Source organism: Cyprinodon tularosa, unplaced genomic scaffold, assembly GCF_016077235.1.
Source record: "Cyprinodon tularosa strain WSP-4 unplaced genomic scaffold, ASM1607723v1 ctg33, whole genome shotgun sequence".
Lineage (NCBI taxonomy): Eukaryota > Metazoa > Chordata > Actinopteri > Cyprinodontiformes > Cyprinodontidae > Cyprinodon > Cyprinodon tularosa.
In genome coordinates, this window is record NW_024039041.1 from 407,615 (window position 1) to 421,803 (window position 14,189).

The 14,189-nt window shown below is 36.3% G+C and overlaps 2 protein-coding genes across 2 annotated transcripts in view; one reads left to right on the forward strand and one right to left on the reverse strand.

The window, feature by feature from the left end:
- The first annotated feature begins 3,114 nt into the window (after positions 1-3,114).
- LOC119788989 (solute carrier family 22 member 13-like) lies at positions 3,115-8,375 on the forward strand. The gene is made up of 10 exons (XM_038293712.1): positions 3,115-3,536; positions 4,132-4,235; positions 5,048-5,196; positions 5,456-5,627; positions 5,750-5,870; positions 5,973-6,067; positions 6,150-6,364; positions 6,461-6,569; positions 7,567-7,761; positions 7,852-8,375. Exons 1-10 carry the CDS (start codon positions 3,162-3,164, stop codon positions 7,895-7,897), a joined length of 1,581 nt encoding a protein of 526 aa, XP_038149640.1. The 5' UTR covers positions 3,115-3,161; the 3' UTR covers positions 7,898-8,375.
- Positions 8,376-8,612: 237 nt separating this feature from the next.
- oxsr1b (oxidative stress responsive kinase 1b) overlaps positions 8,613-14,189 on the reverse strand; it is a 62,645-nt gene continuing 57,068 nt past the window's right edge. The window contains exon 18 of the mRNA XM_038293711.1: positions 8,613-11,277. Coding sequence (XP_038149639.1) covers positions 11,203-11,277 — 75 coding nt within the window. The 3' untranslated portion in view covers positions 8,613-11,202. The remainder of the gene's footprint in view (positions 11,278-14,189) is intronic.

Below are 14,189 nucleotides of genomic sequence, written 5' to 3' on the forward strand. Positions count from 1 at the left end.
TTTAAGGTGTGGTAAAAGGTTAAAAAAGGGAGATCCATTGCATTTTTTAACAACCAAAGGACCAGTTTTTAACTCTAATAATAACAAATTTGCTGTAAAAAGTAGGATTTTATTGAAATAACATTTATATGGATTCTAACGTTGACACAATTGTAGTGTAGATCAGAACTATTATTAACTAACTATTTGTATTTTTTTTTAAAGTTAAATATACGCACATTTTCAACAATGTAATGATCAATCTGATATCAATTATTTTCATTTTTACTTTAATAGAAAGGACCAGAGAGTTTATTCATTTTTTAGCATGGAAGATTTTTTTTAGACTTAGACAGCTTTTATTGTCATTTTGTAAACAGATAGTGTAAACGAAACGATATTTGGTTTTGTACAGCTTTGAGACAGTAAATGAGCAGCAGCTTAGCAGTGAAATGAACAATTCCATTTCATTAAGTGCAGCTGTAATCAAATGTAAACAGAGTGGGAGAAAAAAACATGGTGCAAAACACAACAAAATGGAAGTTCAGAGCATTTCAAGACAAATATATATGGTGCAAATATGCAGTATTTTGGTTTAGTGTTAACAGTGCAATGCAGAGTCTGTGACATCATTTAGAAGTTTTTTTTAACAGTTTGGCAGTATGATGGCAGTGAGGAAAAAGCTGTTGCAGAATCTGCAGGTTATGCAGCGGATGTTGTGAAGCCTCTTCCCAGAGGGCTGCAGGGAGAACAGTCCATGGTGGGGGTGTGAGGGGTCACTTATGATGTTTCCTATGGGACTTCAAGATCCAAATTGACAAACAGGTGATGGCTAACCAACCAGACATCGTGTTGATCGACAAACAGCAGAAGAAGGCAGTAGTGATAGATGTGGCAATCCCAAGCGAAAACAAAATCAAGAAGAAAGAACACGAGAAGCTTGAGAAATACCAACGGCTGGAAGAGGAGCTAGAAAAGATGTGGAAAGTAAGAGCAGCAGTGGTGCCAGTGGTAATTGGAGCACTGGGGGCTGTGACCCCCAAACTGGGAGAGTGTCTACAGCAGATTCCAGGTAAAACATCAGAGGTCTCTGTTCAGAAGAGTGCAGTCCCAGGAACAGCTAAGATACTGCGCAGAACCCTCAAACTCCCAGGCCTCTGGTAGAGGACCCGAGCTTAAGGATAACACATACCACCCCACAAGGGGTGAGAAAATAGAAAACATCTGCAACTCCCACAAAATCATAACCCAGCTCTTTAGAGTTTATGTTCTGTGCTCTGTCCAAACGATAGAAACCATGACACTAACTGACCGTGTGAACATTTTTCTTTTTTGTTTTGTTTTTGGCAGTTATAAAACTAATTTGTTTATTACTGCTACCATCTAAACTGGATAGTGGATCCGGAGAAAAGGCAGACCTCCTGAACCAACAAATTATGGAACACCAGCCTATAAGACACAGAGGGGTAAAACAAAATGCCTGCAACCAAAACAAATGTACAAGAATACCATAAGCCTAGATTTGGTGGAAAGTTATATAACTGTGGCGATACTAGTGTGATTACAATGGGCAACTTGAATTTAAGACTGCCAATTTGACAAATATAAGGTTGCAATAGTTTACTTAGAAAGTTACCTTGAAGGCACACAGGCCTGCTACAGATTAGGCTTGAGACAATCTCCCCTAATTCAAATTATTTTATTGCACAATTGTTATTTTTCTAGTCACAACATTATACTCGCACATTAAAATAACAGATAAGGGGCGACGTTAGCTTCCATAGCGTCGTGAGCGCGCATGTGCGCGCTTTCAGGAAATCCTATACACTACTGTTTATGCTCTAAAAACATTCTAAATGACTTCTTTTCGAGTAAATTATGGACGCTACCCACTCAGGACACTTGGAATACATTGGACGAGCAGTATGGAGGAATATTGACACGTTTTTTGTGGACTTTTATGGACCTTTCTGTCTCGGTCACCATAGACCTCCATTATTTGAATGTCAGCAGACAGCAAGAAGCCTCCCAGATCTCCAGATGCATTTGAGATATCAAAAAAGTACTCCAGAGTGTTGTTCAGCATGGGGGTGAGTAGAAAATGAAGGCTAATCATGTTTTGGGTGTACTATTCCTTTAAAGGCACACAATGTAACTTTTGGCCACTAAGGGGTGCTAGACATGTAACTGCCTATATTTTGCTACTACTAAAAATGTGTTAAATACACAAATGTCTCCCATATACTCTCCCTGTGCAGTTCCTCAGTGCTGGTTCCTCGTATTTTCCTGGCTCCCCACATGAATTTTTTCCTAAGAAGTTGTCTGGTTTTTGGTTCCACGTATTTTGTACCCTGGTTTTTGGATTTTGTGCTTCATTTTTCAATTAAATCTTTAAGAACTCCCCTCTGGTTCCTCGCCTCTGCATTTGGGTCCTCAAAACCTCAACCAAACCCTGACAGAGAGGGATTAATGCAGATTAAAAGAAGTTAGAAAGAAAGAGGAGGCCTTTTTCACTCCACAGGTTATTACATTTTTTTTTTCAGATAATCTGTCTTTTTGTTTAAGTTGTTTCTGATCTTTATTAACTGTAAAAAGTTAAGACCAAAATGCTTTTTGTTTTCATTAAAACATTGTTTTACCTTCTTTCCACATTTAAACTTTTAAACATATCTAATTACATTTTGTTGATGTATTCTCTGATTTGACCTTACCAGCGGTGTTTCTACACATATAAATTGATGTAGGCTATTGGTTCTGCAATTTGCTTTGATCAATTTTCAGTATTTTTTTAACAGTGTCAAAAAATTTAGGAGATATTATCTATGAATGTCACGTTAACAGATTGATTACAGGTTTTAGTAGAGCCCTGAAGGTACTTTTACTACTTGTTTACTTGTCATTCTCCTTCAATTTTATTCTATTTTAACTTTTTATATTGTTTTGCCTATGAAGGTTTTTTTCCTTTTTTAAATATCAGTGTCATTACTAATTTTTAAAGTTAAACTACATGAAACTTTATTTTTCAGACGATATGATATATGATATTTCATAATTGTTTTGGCTTATCTCATGTCTGCTTGGTTAACTATTAATTGTGCTCATCGTGGAGTCGTGGCTCAAGGGTTTCTAGTTCTGCCTTAGTTCCTAAAGGGGGTCTGCTGTTAGAGGAGTCATATGCCAAGATGAGCAGCTTTGGAGAGGTCCTGAAGGAGGTTGGGGAGTTTGGTTTGTTTCAGAAAAGCTTACTCGTTGCGTTATGCATACCCAGCATATTCTCTGCGTTCGATGTGGCCAGCCAGGTGTTCACTGGAATTAGCTATCCACATCACTGTAACACTGACTGGATCTTGCAGAGAAATCCAAACCTGACTACAGAGAGGCAAAGAAATCTCACCATCCCTGTTGACAAGGATGGGAGGTATGAAAAGTGTAAAATGTTCACTCCTGTGGATCTGGATCTGGAAACGATTGAAGAGTATGGCCTTAACAGCACAACTGGATGCATCAGTGGCTGGGACTATGAGGCTCCACATGGAGTCTCCAGCCTCATGACACAAGTAAGCAAAAAAGAAAAAAGCATAAACTTTTCTGCATCTTGTAGGTTTAAAGATTTGGACTATGTAGTGTATTTTACTCTTTTTAGATTAAATAATTTTTTTAGTACATATCTAGAAGTTTAAAAAAAAATTTAAAATAGACACACAAAAGCCATTTTTGATTTGCCATTTTTTTCTTTTTGATTTTTTCTTCTCTTTTTGGCTCAGATACAGTTCTCCAAGCTGCCCTTTGGAAGAAAAATATGTCTTAGTGCAAAGGGTGTTGGCTCCAATCTCTACAGCAGATATTTCTAGGAAAACATTTTACTGTAGGCCATCCTGACCTACAATACAACAACCCCTATTTACAGCACATGCCTAGACAGTGAGAAAGATCAATGCAGAATGAAATGCCAGATTATGATTGGAAAACACGGAGTGGACACTTTAAGATCTGCTGATATAATTAAAAGAAAATGACCTTAATAGTCTATTATTATGGGCAGGTTATGCAGTGCTTGACATAATGAAGCTTCAACAGAATGTTTGTTTTTCTCCAACATAATTTGCTTATAATTTATATCACATCTCTCTCTAATGTTTGATCCCTTTACAGTTTAATCTGGTTTGTGACAAGAGTGGTTTAATTGAAGTGTCACAGTCCATCTTCATGGCAGGGGTCCTGGTTGGCTCATTGGTGTTTGGAGCAATTTCTGACAGGTATTGCTTTTCTTGTCAGTATTGCTCATTAGTGCCAATTATCATTTAAATTGAACAAACCAAGTTATTATGTTGTCTGTAAAAGTCTCAAACAAATTGTCACATTTAAATCTGCAATTGATGCACACGACTTTAAAAGATTGATTTTCTGATGGGTTTCTCTACTTTTTTTATTTTCTCTACTGGCAGATAAGCTGAGCAAAGTTCTCACTGGAGACAATAGTTATACAAAAACTGCAATTCAGCAAACTAGATTGAAATTTATAACCGTTACATCACAATCACTGTTGCCACGTTGTTCATTTTTCTTAGATTGCCATTTATCCTGAGGACCAAATTGGGTCAAGCTTCATTACAGCTATATTACATTATCATCTTGACTACAGATAACTGTTTCAATTTTATGATAGCTTCTCCTGACAGTTTCTTTTAATTTTTTTTTTAATTTGGAACTCATTTGTGACTGACACAGCAATCTAAATTACATCATTATCTGTCCATGTTATATAATGTGGAATTCTTAAGATTTTAACTGTTTTAAAACCTCTTGAGAAATGAAATCAAATTTCTTTTCTCAGCTTGAATTACTAGTAGAACTAACACAGAACATGCAAACACTGACAAACACATGTTGATTTAATCTTTTTTTTTATAAAATAGTCGCTGTCATAAAGTAAAGAACATATGAAAAAGTGATTTTATATGATGATGTTTCTGCATATCTGTAACATCAAATAACAGAGAATGTACTGTGATTAGATTAAAGCAAAACTCAGATTATTCAAATTAAGGTTTTTCATTCTTCTACGTAGGTTTGGCAGAAGATTTGGGATCCTACTTTCAGTTTTAATCCTGCTGGTGTTCGGTGTCAGCACAGCTTTCTCACCCAATATTTACATCTATATGGTTCTGAAGTTTTTCAGTGGGACTGGTGTCGTTATTATGAACACATTTGTGATGGGTAGGTTAAGTTTTTCCAACTCTCGTTCATATCTGTGAATGTTGTCCTGCTGTGTCAGTATCAGACGCAGCACAAATGAGCAGTTTTATTCAATTTTTCATGTTAATTTCAATGGTTTGCAATTTTCTCACCAGAACTAGTTTATGTACTTTCTCAAGTTGTGATTAAACGGAGAAAGTATCTAAAACATGAGCCTTGAAATTATGTAAATAAATTCTTTGACTGACCATTTTTTTTCCACTTCTAATCTATTTTTCAGTGGTGGAGTGGACTGATCCTTCAAAATCTGCTCTCTGCACAATGTCCATAATGAGCTTCTTTTCAGTAGGACAGATGATTCTGCCTGGTATTGCTTATCTGATTACAAAGTGGTGGATACTGCAACTGGTTCTCTTAAGCCCCCTCGTCATTGTCCTGGTCGTCCTGTTCTGGTCAGTATTATTTTCTTTAATCTCCTGAAACTTCCTTACATGGAGTTATATACACTGTAAATCGCTATGCAAGTACATATAGATTTCAATTTGAACAGATCTGTATACATTTGTATTTTCAGTTTCCTCCCAGAGTCAGCTCGGTGGCTCATGTCTCAGGGCAGGAAGGAGGCGGCTCTGAAGGAGCTGCAGAGAGCAGCCAGAGTTAATAAAAGGAGCGTATCAGGAGATCTGCTGGATAAGGTCCTCAAACATAGTTTATCATCTGAGACCTAAAGACTTCAGATTCAGGAGATATTGCTCCTGCTCTGACAGGTTCCTACCACCTTTTTTCTAATTTTTCAGGTCAATATGGAGACTTCCCCAAACAGAAAAAACATGATGGACATCTTCCGAATAACCTATTTAAGAAAACGCACTCTAATCATGGCTTTGAACTGGTTATTTCTCTTTGACTATTGTTCACGTTTCTATCACGGCTAACACCTTAACATGGAAACTAAACACTTTATGTCATTCCAGGTTTGCAGCAACTATTCTTTTCTATGGACTGAGCCTAAATATTGGGAGTTTTGGCCTAAATATCTACCTCACACAGCTCATCTTTGGTTTTATTGAAATCCCTGCAAACCTGGCTGGCCTGACCCTGATTCAGCGCTTTGGGAGAAGAATATGTCAAGCAGGTTTCCTGTTCTTTGGTGGAGCCTCTTGCTTGGTGGCCATTGCTGTTCCCAAAGGTAGCCTTGAAGCCCTGTCAGCCCATGTATATCTTTGTTTTTGTTTTGAAATATAGACCTATTTTACACCTCTATGTTACTTTTTGTACTAATCAGATCTTTCAGTGGTGGTGACAGTCATTGCGATGCTGGGAAAGTTTGCTGCCACAGCTGCCTGCAGTACAGCCCATGTTTACACAGCTGAATTATACCCTACAGATTTAAGGTAGTTGTCTTTATGATCTCCTATAAGAAATAACTTGTCTAAAGTACCAACTCAGGTGTTTACAGACACATTTCCAATGTGAAGTAAATTAATTTACATCTCGAGTGCGAAAACAAAAAAAGGGTTACATTTGGTTGTGAAATTGTACAGGTAATATCTACTGATGGAACAAATTTAAATTGGAATATTTTCATTTTTTCTGTTGAAGAAAGAACCTTTAATCATCCAGTCATCCAATCAGAAGTGGGGAGAGACCAAGGGCTGTTCTTAGGGTTTACCTTTGGGTTTGAAACCAGAAAATTCAATTTAATTCAGTTTATTTATATATTATTTATATATTCACAACACCTGTCATCTCAAGGCACTTTACAGTTCAACCAGATCATTCAGTCAAACTGATTCAAAGTTTTCTATCTGAGGAAAACCAGTTGATTGCATCGACTCATTGACTCGAAGGCAATCCCTCGAACTAAGCAAGCTTGTAGAGACAGTGGAGAGGAAGAACTCCCTTTAAACAGGAAGAAACCTCCAGCAGAACTAGACTCAGTGCGAGCGGCCATCTACTGAGGCTGACTGGGTTTCAAGGAGACAGAAGCAGAGATACAAAAGGCAACTGTCAACCAGCTCCACAGGAGTTCCCATCCAGGAAACACACAAAAACACAGACAACAGCAAGAGTGACATTAAGATGAAAGAGATTTCTGAATTTTATTTGAAATGCTTTTCAATGTGTGGAGAAAAAAAAATCTATATATAATACAGGATGTGTAAGTGTTCTCCAAGGTTCAGCACAGGGATGACCGTTTCTGCAACTTAATTCAATACGATTCAACAATATGGAGAGGGAGTAAATGAAAATGTAATATTTTTGTAAGTGTAACAATTTTCTGATTGGATCAATTAACAGTAAAGTAAATGTTTTATATATAGGCAACTTTTGAAATATTACAAATATAGATGCCAGGTTGATTTTGCCCAAGCGTTCTTTTTTTTGCAGGCATAGCGGCATAGGATTGAATTCAATGTTTGCTCGTGTGGCCGGCATCCTCTCACCACTGGTCAGGCTCTTGGAGGTCTACCATTACAGCATTCCCATGGTGGTTTATGGCATCATCCCGATGGCTGCAGGCTGTTTCTGTTTGCTGCTACCTGAAACACTCAATGTTGAACTCCAGGATATCACTGAGACACTGTAAGTTGAATGCAACTGTTATTTTGAAAAGAAGTGACATTGCATAGACTAACTCTATGGTATGTGCTCCTTCCTGTTTGTACTTAATAGAAACTCAGAGGATGAAAAACTGCAAGATCAATGTTGTGCTAACTGATAGTTGTGCTGACAAATTCCCTGAAAGTGCGGATGTCTGCATCAATCGGCCAGTTTACGTGTACAGCCTTGTGTTGGTGTGTAGTCATCCTAAGCAAGCCTACCTGTACTTTAAACGTCTATACAACCATCTCAGTCTGCTGTGTTCCTTGGACTCAATGAAGCTTTTAAATGCAATTCATTGCATTACATCTAGGTTTAGGCCTTTAATAAAAGGGGAATGAGTAGAAAAGGTGATTTGATTTGTAGTTTTAGAGACCGAAAAACACACTGCAAATAATTGAAATCCAAATAAGTAAATTTTTCTTAAAAGTGCATTTTTCCTTGAACTGAGAAGGTAAATCAGACACTTTGCAAATGAAAAAGACAGTTAACATTTAAAATAATAATAAAAAAACAATCGCATCGTCTTATTTGAAGTGTATATTATCTAATTATCGTATTCTAAGAGTAAAACTCATTCAGTTCACAAATCATCTTAAGGGTAAAATAATTAATAAAAACAATAATCAATGGTAAATACACTTAATTTAAGAATTTTTTACTTATCTCTAGATCATTTTTGCAGTGTATGCATCATTTGCTACCATGTAAATCAGTAGAAAATAAATAAATCACAGTAAAATATGAGTCTGTGCCAAATTGCAAAAAGATCTGAGGGCTAAAAATGCTACTGCAAGGTAATATTTATAAAAATAGACTGGACTCTAAGAAGCTGATATGCCAATTTCTTTAATGAACAAAATAATCAAGAGAAACATGCCTGAGCGCTGAAAATAATCAGAAAAAAATGGAAAATGCTGAACAAAAGTAAGACAGCCATATAACGACCTTGATTAGTCCAAGATAAACATGGTTTTACCTTTTTTTGTTCAGTTGCTACAGTTGTTTTTTTTTAGGTTGTGTGAAAACAGGAAAGAATAAAAGAAAAAAGCTAATAAAGCTTCATTTTCATCTGAAGCTAGACTCTGTCTACACAATGTCCACACATAAAAAACAGAATTATCTCATAAGGCTTGAACAAAAGAAAAAAAAAAAATCCTTTCCACCATAGGAGCCCAGCCTGCGACCATCAGCGAGAGACTGACGCCAGGAAGGCTGCAATTTGTTTGCACACCTTCGACACTTCATGCAGGGAATCTTCCTGGATCCATTTCAGACACTTTAAGTAAATCAAAACTACCTCCTAATTTCACTCCCTCCCAAAAAAATTATGATAAAAAAAAATACACTTGGTCATTTATGATTTAAGGCTTGCACAAAAATTTACATCTTCACAAGCAAAAATACAAAGCTTTTTATTTTTCTTAGTTTTTCCTTTTGCTTCATTCAAAATGGCATCTGGAAGGTAGTGACACTACAACATCACCTAACAGGATAAAACCACGCTGGCATCTTAGACATAAATGCAAGACTGAGTCATAAATGCAAACGCTAAAAGAAAATGATATTCCAACTGTTTACAATCGTGGCCTTTTTATTTGTTAGCTGTTTGATACAAAGATGATTGCGTGTGTGAATGCAGCTGTAAACAGTCTCCACCTGGTGTTTATGGAGCCAATTCTTTAAGATTTAGGGAACTTAGAGGTTCTTATACGAAAAATCTTCCAAGACAAGGATTTTTTAAGTGCAAATGAATGAGCATCATTTTTGACAAACTGTTACTGACATCAACGCCTTCAAAATCACACCATTCGAAGCCACGCACACTAAGCGTCATATATCAGGAACTGACAATCGTGTCGATATAGGAAGAAAAAAGGCAGAGTGAAAGAGAATGCAAATAAAGTCAAATGACAATATTTACATCCTTAGGTATAAGTGCTTGTCAGCCCCATTCATTTTCTTTTATTATTTAAAACGAATACAGTAAGGTTTCAGCTGCTTTATATCAACTAAGAACAAAAAAAATGACATGAAGCTAAAGGTCTGTTTTAACATGGAGGCCCGCAGATTTTCTCTGATGATTCTCTCAATGACCTTGACGAGTTTTCTAACATCTGATGTATAAATGTAACTAATTAAAAAGAAAAAAAAAACAAAACAAAAAAAAACAAACAGAAGACTAATTGTACATTTTTATCAGTAATACATCTGATTGGGTTGAATGCAAATCAAACCAATTTTTATATTGCTTTTAATGCATGTTTAGTCAATGGGGGTTGGGTGCCTCCTCTGCTTTTTGGTTGTTTTTGCTGCAGCATTGCAAGGCTTTATATTCCAACCCAGAATCCAGCATAAGTGCTTTTATTTTGGAAGGCTGGAGAGCTACAGGACCTTACCATGGATGTAAGAAAGGCCCATTATAGCTCTTTCCCCCCCTCAAATAAATCAAAAATTTTCGATAATTTCAGAATTTGTCTTTTTAATTTATTGATTCAGTGACCTTCATCGCTTTATAATTGATCAAAGTATCAAGAGTTCATCAAGTCTTCATGTAAACCATAAACAGAATAAATCAACCTAATGGGTAAGATAAATGAACATGTGTTTGTTCAAAACAAAACAGAAAGGAAAAAAAGCAGAAATTATATCTCATAATGGGTGCAAATTTAGGACAAAAATGTTTTGCAAACCAAAATATCCAGTTTTATAACACTGTAAAATAAAGCACCTAAGAAGGTAAAAGATTTTGTTTCGGATTTAGTTTTTTTTCCACCTGTTTTTAAAAAAAATGACTAGATACTTTTGTCCTAAAACGGAGAAGAGCGTTTTGGGCTAAATTCAGTCTTACATAGTAAAGACTGTAGAGATATAATATTAATCATATTTTGGCATAACTTTATTTTCCATCTCATTCGTACTCACAAAACAAAAGTTTAAAGTTTGGCATCAGCACCCGCAGCCATGTTTGTGCATTTCAAATGACACTACGCTCCACATGGGGTGAAACGAAATGAGCATCCAGTAGTTCTTATGATTATAAGGCAATTACACTTACCGGGATTACGTGGGATTAGGGAGTGTTGGATCCGATTGTGCAAATGCATGACATAGAAATGAGACAATAACAAGATGAAGGAACCCAGAATCTAAAATGAAAACATTTTCTTGCAGATGCTCGCATCCCTCTACATGTACACTGTAAACTTTGAGCTTTGATTCTCCCACTACAGTTCTGATACTACGGCTGACCACCTAATCCCACAAGGTGGTATTGTATAATCCTATGGGTAGCAAAATGGTATTATTTTCTTTGGCAGTAGTGGTTCTTTACAGCCATGGAAAGAGAAAAAATGCATTAAACTATTTTTTTTTCCATTTTCACATTTTTAGGCAAGTCATGGTTCCATGTAGAACAACAGTTTAACTAATGCTAAGCTGAGCAAAGCCCATCAGCTTGATGTCATCTGGTATTTCAGATCCTTCCACCCCAGAAGCCTGTGAAGACACGGATTCAAGAATGTATTAAAGTAATCAAACTTGAGCAATTTAACAACCTAACCTAAACCTTCAAAGTGTTTATTGGGGTTTGATGACAAAAAACCAATAACTAAATACTAGATCAGTGGGAAGAACTTGACAGATTTTTTTTTTTTTTTTTTAAGAGAAACTCACAACAGATAAGAGGAAAGTTAATAAACGAAAGCCTTAATGTTCTATTTGCTGCTTGCTACAAGACCATGAATGGAACACAGCAAACATGGGGAAAAGGTAGCTCTTTTCCAATAAGACCTAAACTATAAAGTGAAGACAATTTTCTTTCTTTTCTTTTTTGAAATTTCTACACTTGAAATTGAAAAAATATACATCAACACTTTAGTTGGAATTCTTTGTAGAAAAGTTGAGAGATTCTCTTTAAAATCCAATATGGCTACCATGCACATAAAACTCCAATGTAAAGGCTTTTTAAAAGGCTAATAGCATTTCTGATCATTGGTACTTTATTAATACCTCCATGTAAACAGTACTATATAGCTATATTTTTATTGAACATGTTGCACTGAAAGAGCAACAAGCACAGAAATAAACGTATATTAGCTTATATTAGGAAAGGCAACTATATTTATACAGCCCAATTTAATACAATAACAATTAAGATCAATTTTCATGAACTGAGCCAAAAATAAAAGCAGAATAAAATAAAGATCAAAACATGTAAAACAAATAAAACCGTTGAAATATAAACTACAAATTATACCTCAGTTAACAGTTTAACTTCAACAGTTAAAGGCAGTTCTAAAGGAAAGGGTTTTTAACTTTAACTTAAAAGAACTCTGGGAGTTTATTCCAGAATAGTGGAGCATAGAAACTAAATGCTGCTTCTCCATGTTTGGTTCTAGTTTTGGGTGGACAGAGTAGGATGAAACTAGAAGACCTGAGTGGGCTGGGAGGTTGACACATTGATGACAAATGTTATGTATTGAGGGGCTGATCCATTCAGTGATTTATAGGCTAAGAAAAGGATTTTAAAGTCTATTCATTGAGGTACAGAGAGCCAGTGTAATGGTGTACTCTACTTTCTTAGTTCTAGTCAGAACACGGGCAGCAGCATTTTGGATCAGCTGCAGCTCTCTGGTGGACTTTTTAGGCAAACCTGTGAAAAGGGTTTTTCTAGGTCCTGCTTGGACATTACTGCTTTAATCATGGAAAGTTCGGAAAGTTCAGGTCTGAATTCATCATGACACCAAGATTTCAGCCATATTTTAGCCCATCAGTTAGAAATTCCCATTGGATTTTAAAAGTTGGGACTTTAACAGGTTCACTGTGTTTGATGTAGCTGCATTAGGAGTGATGTTTATTTTATGTGTCCTTAAAGACCAGAGAAAACACCAGTACCACAATGTCATTACCTAATATAGATACTGTGGAGAACAGTACATAGTATTTGCAAGAAGGTGCTTCTCATTAGTACAGTCACTGTTGGATATCATTTCTATCTATGAACATCCTACAGTATATAAGTGTAAAAAAAAAAAAAAAAAAAAAAGAAGAAGAAGAAGAAATCAGTGCAATGCATCATGATGAATCAGTCGGAAAGCTTAACAGATTTGTCCGGTTTGTCCCTCTATTAGTATCATCTAAGGCAGAAAACTCCATGTTTGTGCAACATTTTCACCACATCGAATTATGACAGTTAAGTTTTAACAGCAGCAAGGTCCAGCAAAAAGCACAAGGTTTGATGTCTTATATCTTATTATTTGATTTGTTATTCTTATTTTAAAAAAATGAGAGTTATAAAACTATAAATTTACAGTCATTTATATTACTGTTTTTATATATATATATATATATATATATACATATATATACAGGTGCTGGTCATAAAATTAGAATATCATGAAAAAGTAGATTGATTTCAGTAATTCCATTTAAAAAGTGAAACTTGTATATTATATTCATACATTGCATACAAACTCATATATTTCAGATGTTTATTTTGTTTAATTTTGACGATTACAAATGACAACAAATGAAAATCTCAAATTCATCATATCAGAAAATTAGAATATTACTGAAGACCAATAAAAACAAAGGATTTATAGAAATGTTGGCCAACTGAAAAGTATGAACATGAAAAGTATGAGCATGTACAGCACTCAGTATTTAGTTGGGCCTCCTTTGGCCTGTATTACTGCAGCAATGCGGCGTGGCATGGAGTCGATCAGTCTGTGGCACTGCTCAGGTGTTATGATAGCCCAGGTTGCTCTAATAGTGGCTTTTAGCTCTTCTGAATTGTTGGGTCTGGTGTATTGCATCTTCTTCTTCACAATACCCCATAGATTTTCTATGGGGTTAAGGTCAGGAGAGTTTGCTGGCCAATTAAGAACAGGGATACCATGGTCCTTCAACCAGGTACTGGTAGCTTTGGCACTGTGTGCAGGTGCCAAGTCCTGTTGGAAAATGAAATCTGCATCTCCAAAAAGTTGGTCAGCAGCAGGAAGCATGAAGTGCTCTAAAACTTCCTGGTATGTGGCTGCGTTGACCCTGGACCTCAGAAAACACAATGGACCAACACCAGCAGATGACATGGCACCCCAAACCATCACTGACTGTGGAAACTTTACACTGGACTTCAAGCAACGTGGATGAAGTGCCTCTCTTCTTTTCCTCCAGACTCTGGGACCTTGATTTCCAAAGGAAATGCAAAATTTACTTTCATCAGAGAACATGACTTTGGACCACTCACCAGCAGTCCAGTCCTGTTTCTCTTTAGCCCAGGCAAGACGCTTCTGACGCTGTCTGTGGTTCAAGAGTGGCTTGACACAAGGAATGCGACAGCAGAAACCCATGTCTTTCATACGTCTGTGTGTGGTGGTTCTTGAAGCACTCACTCCAGCTGCAGTCCACTC

What these genes read in the sequence shown, in the direction of transcription:
- LOC119788989 (XM_038293712.1), top strand. Translation starts at nt 3,162, where the DNA reads ATGAGCAGCTTTGGAGAGGTCCTGAAGGAGGTTGGGGAGTTTGGTTTG. An exon ending in TATGAACACATTTGTGATGG is followed by an intron (nt 5,197 to 5,455) that starts GTAGGTTAAGTT and finishes TCTATTTTTCAG; the next exon opens with TGGTGGAGTGGACTGATCCT. An exon ending in TTATACCCTACAGATTTAAG is followed by an intron (nt 6,570 to 7,566) that starts GTAGTTGTCTTT and finishes TTTTTTTTGCAG; the next exon opens with GCATAGCGGCATAGGATTGA.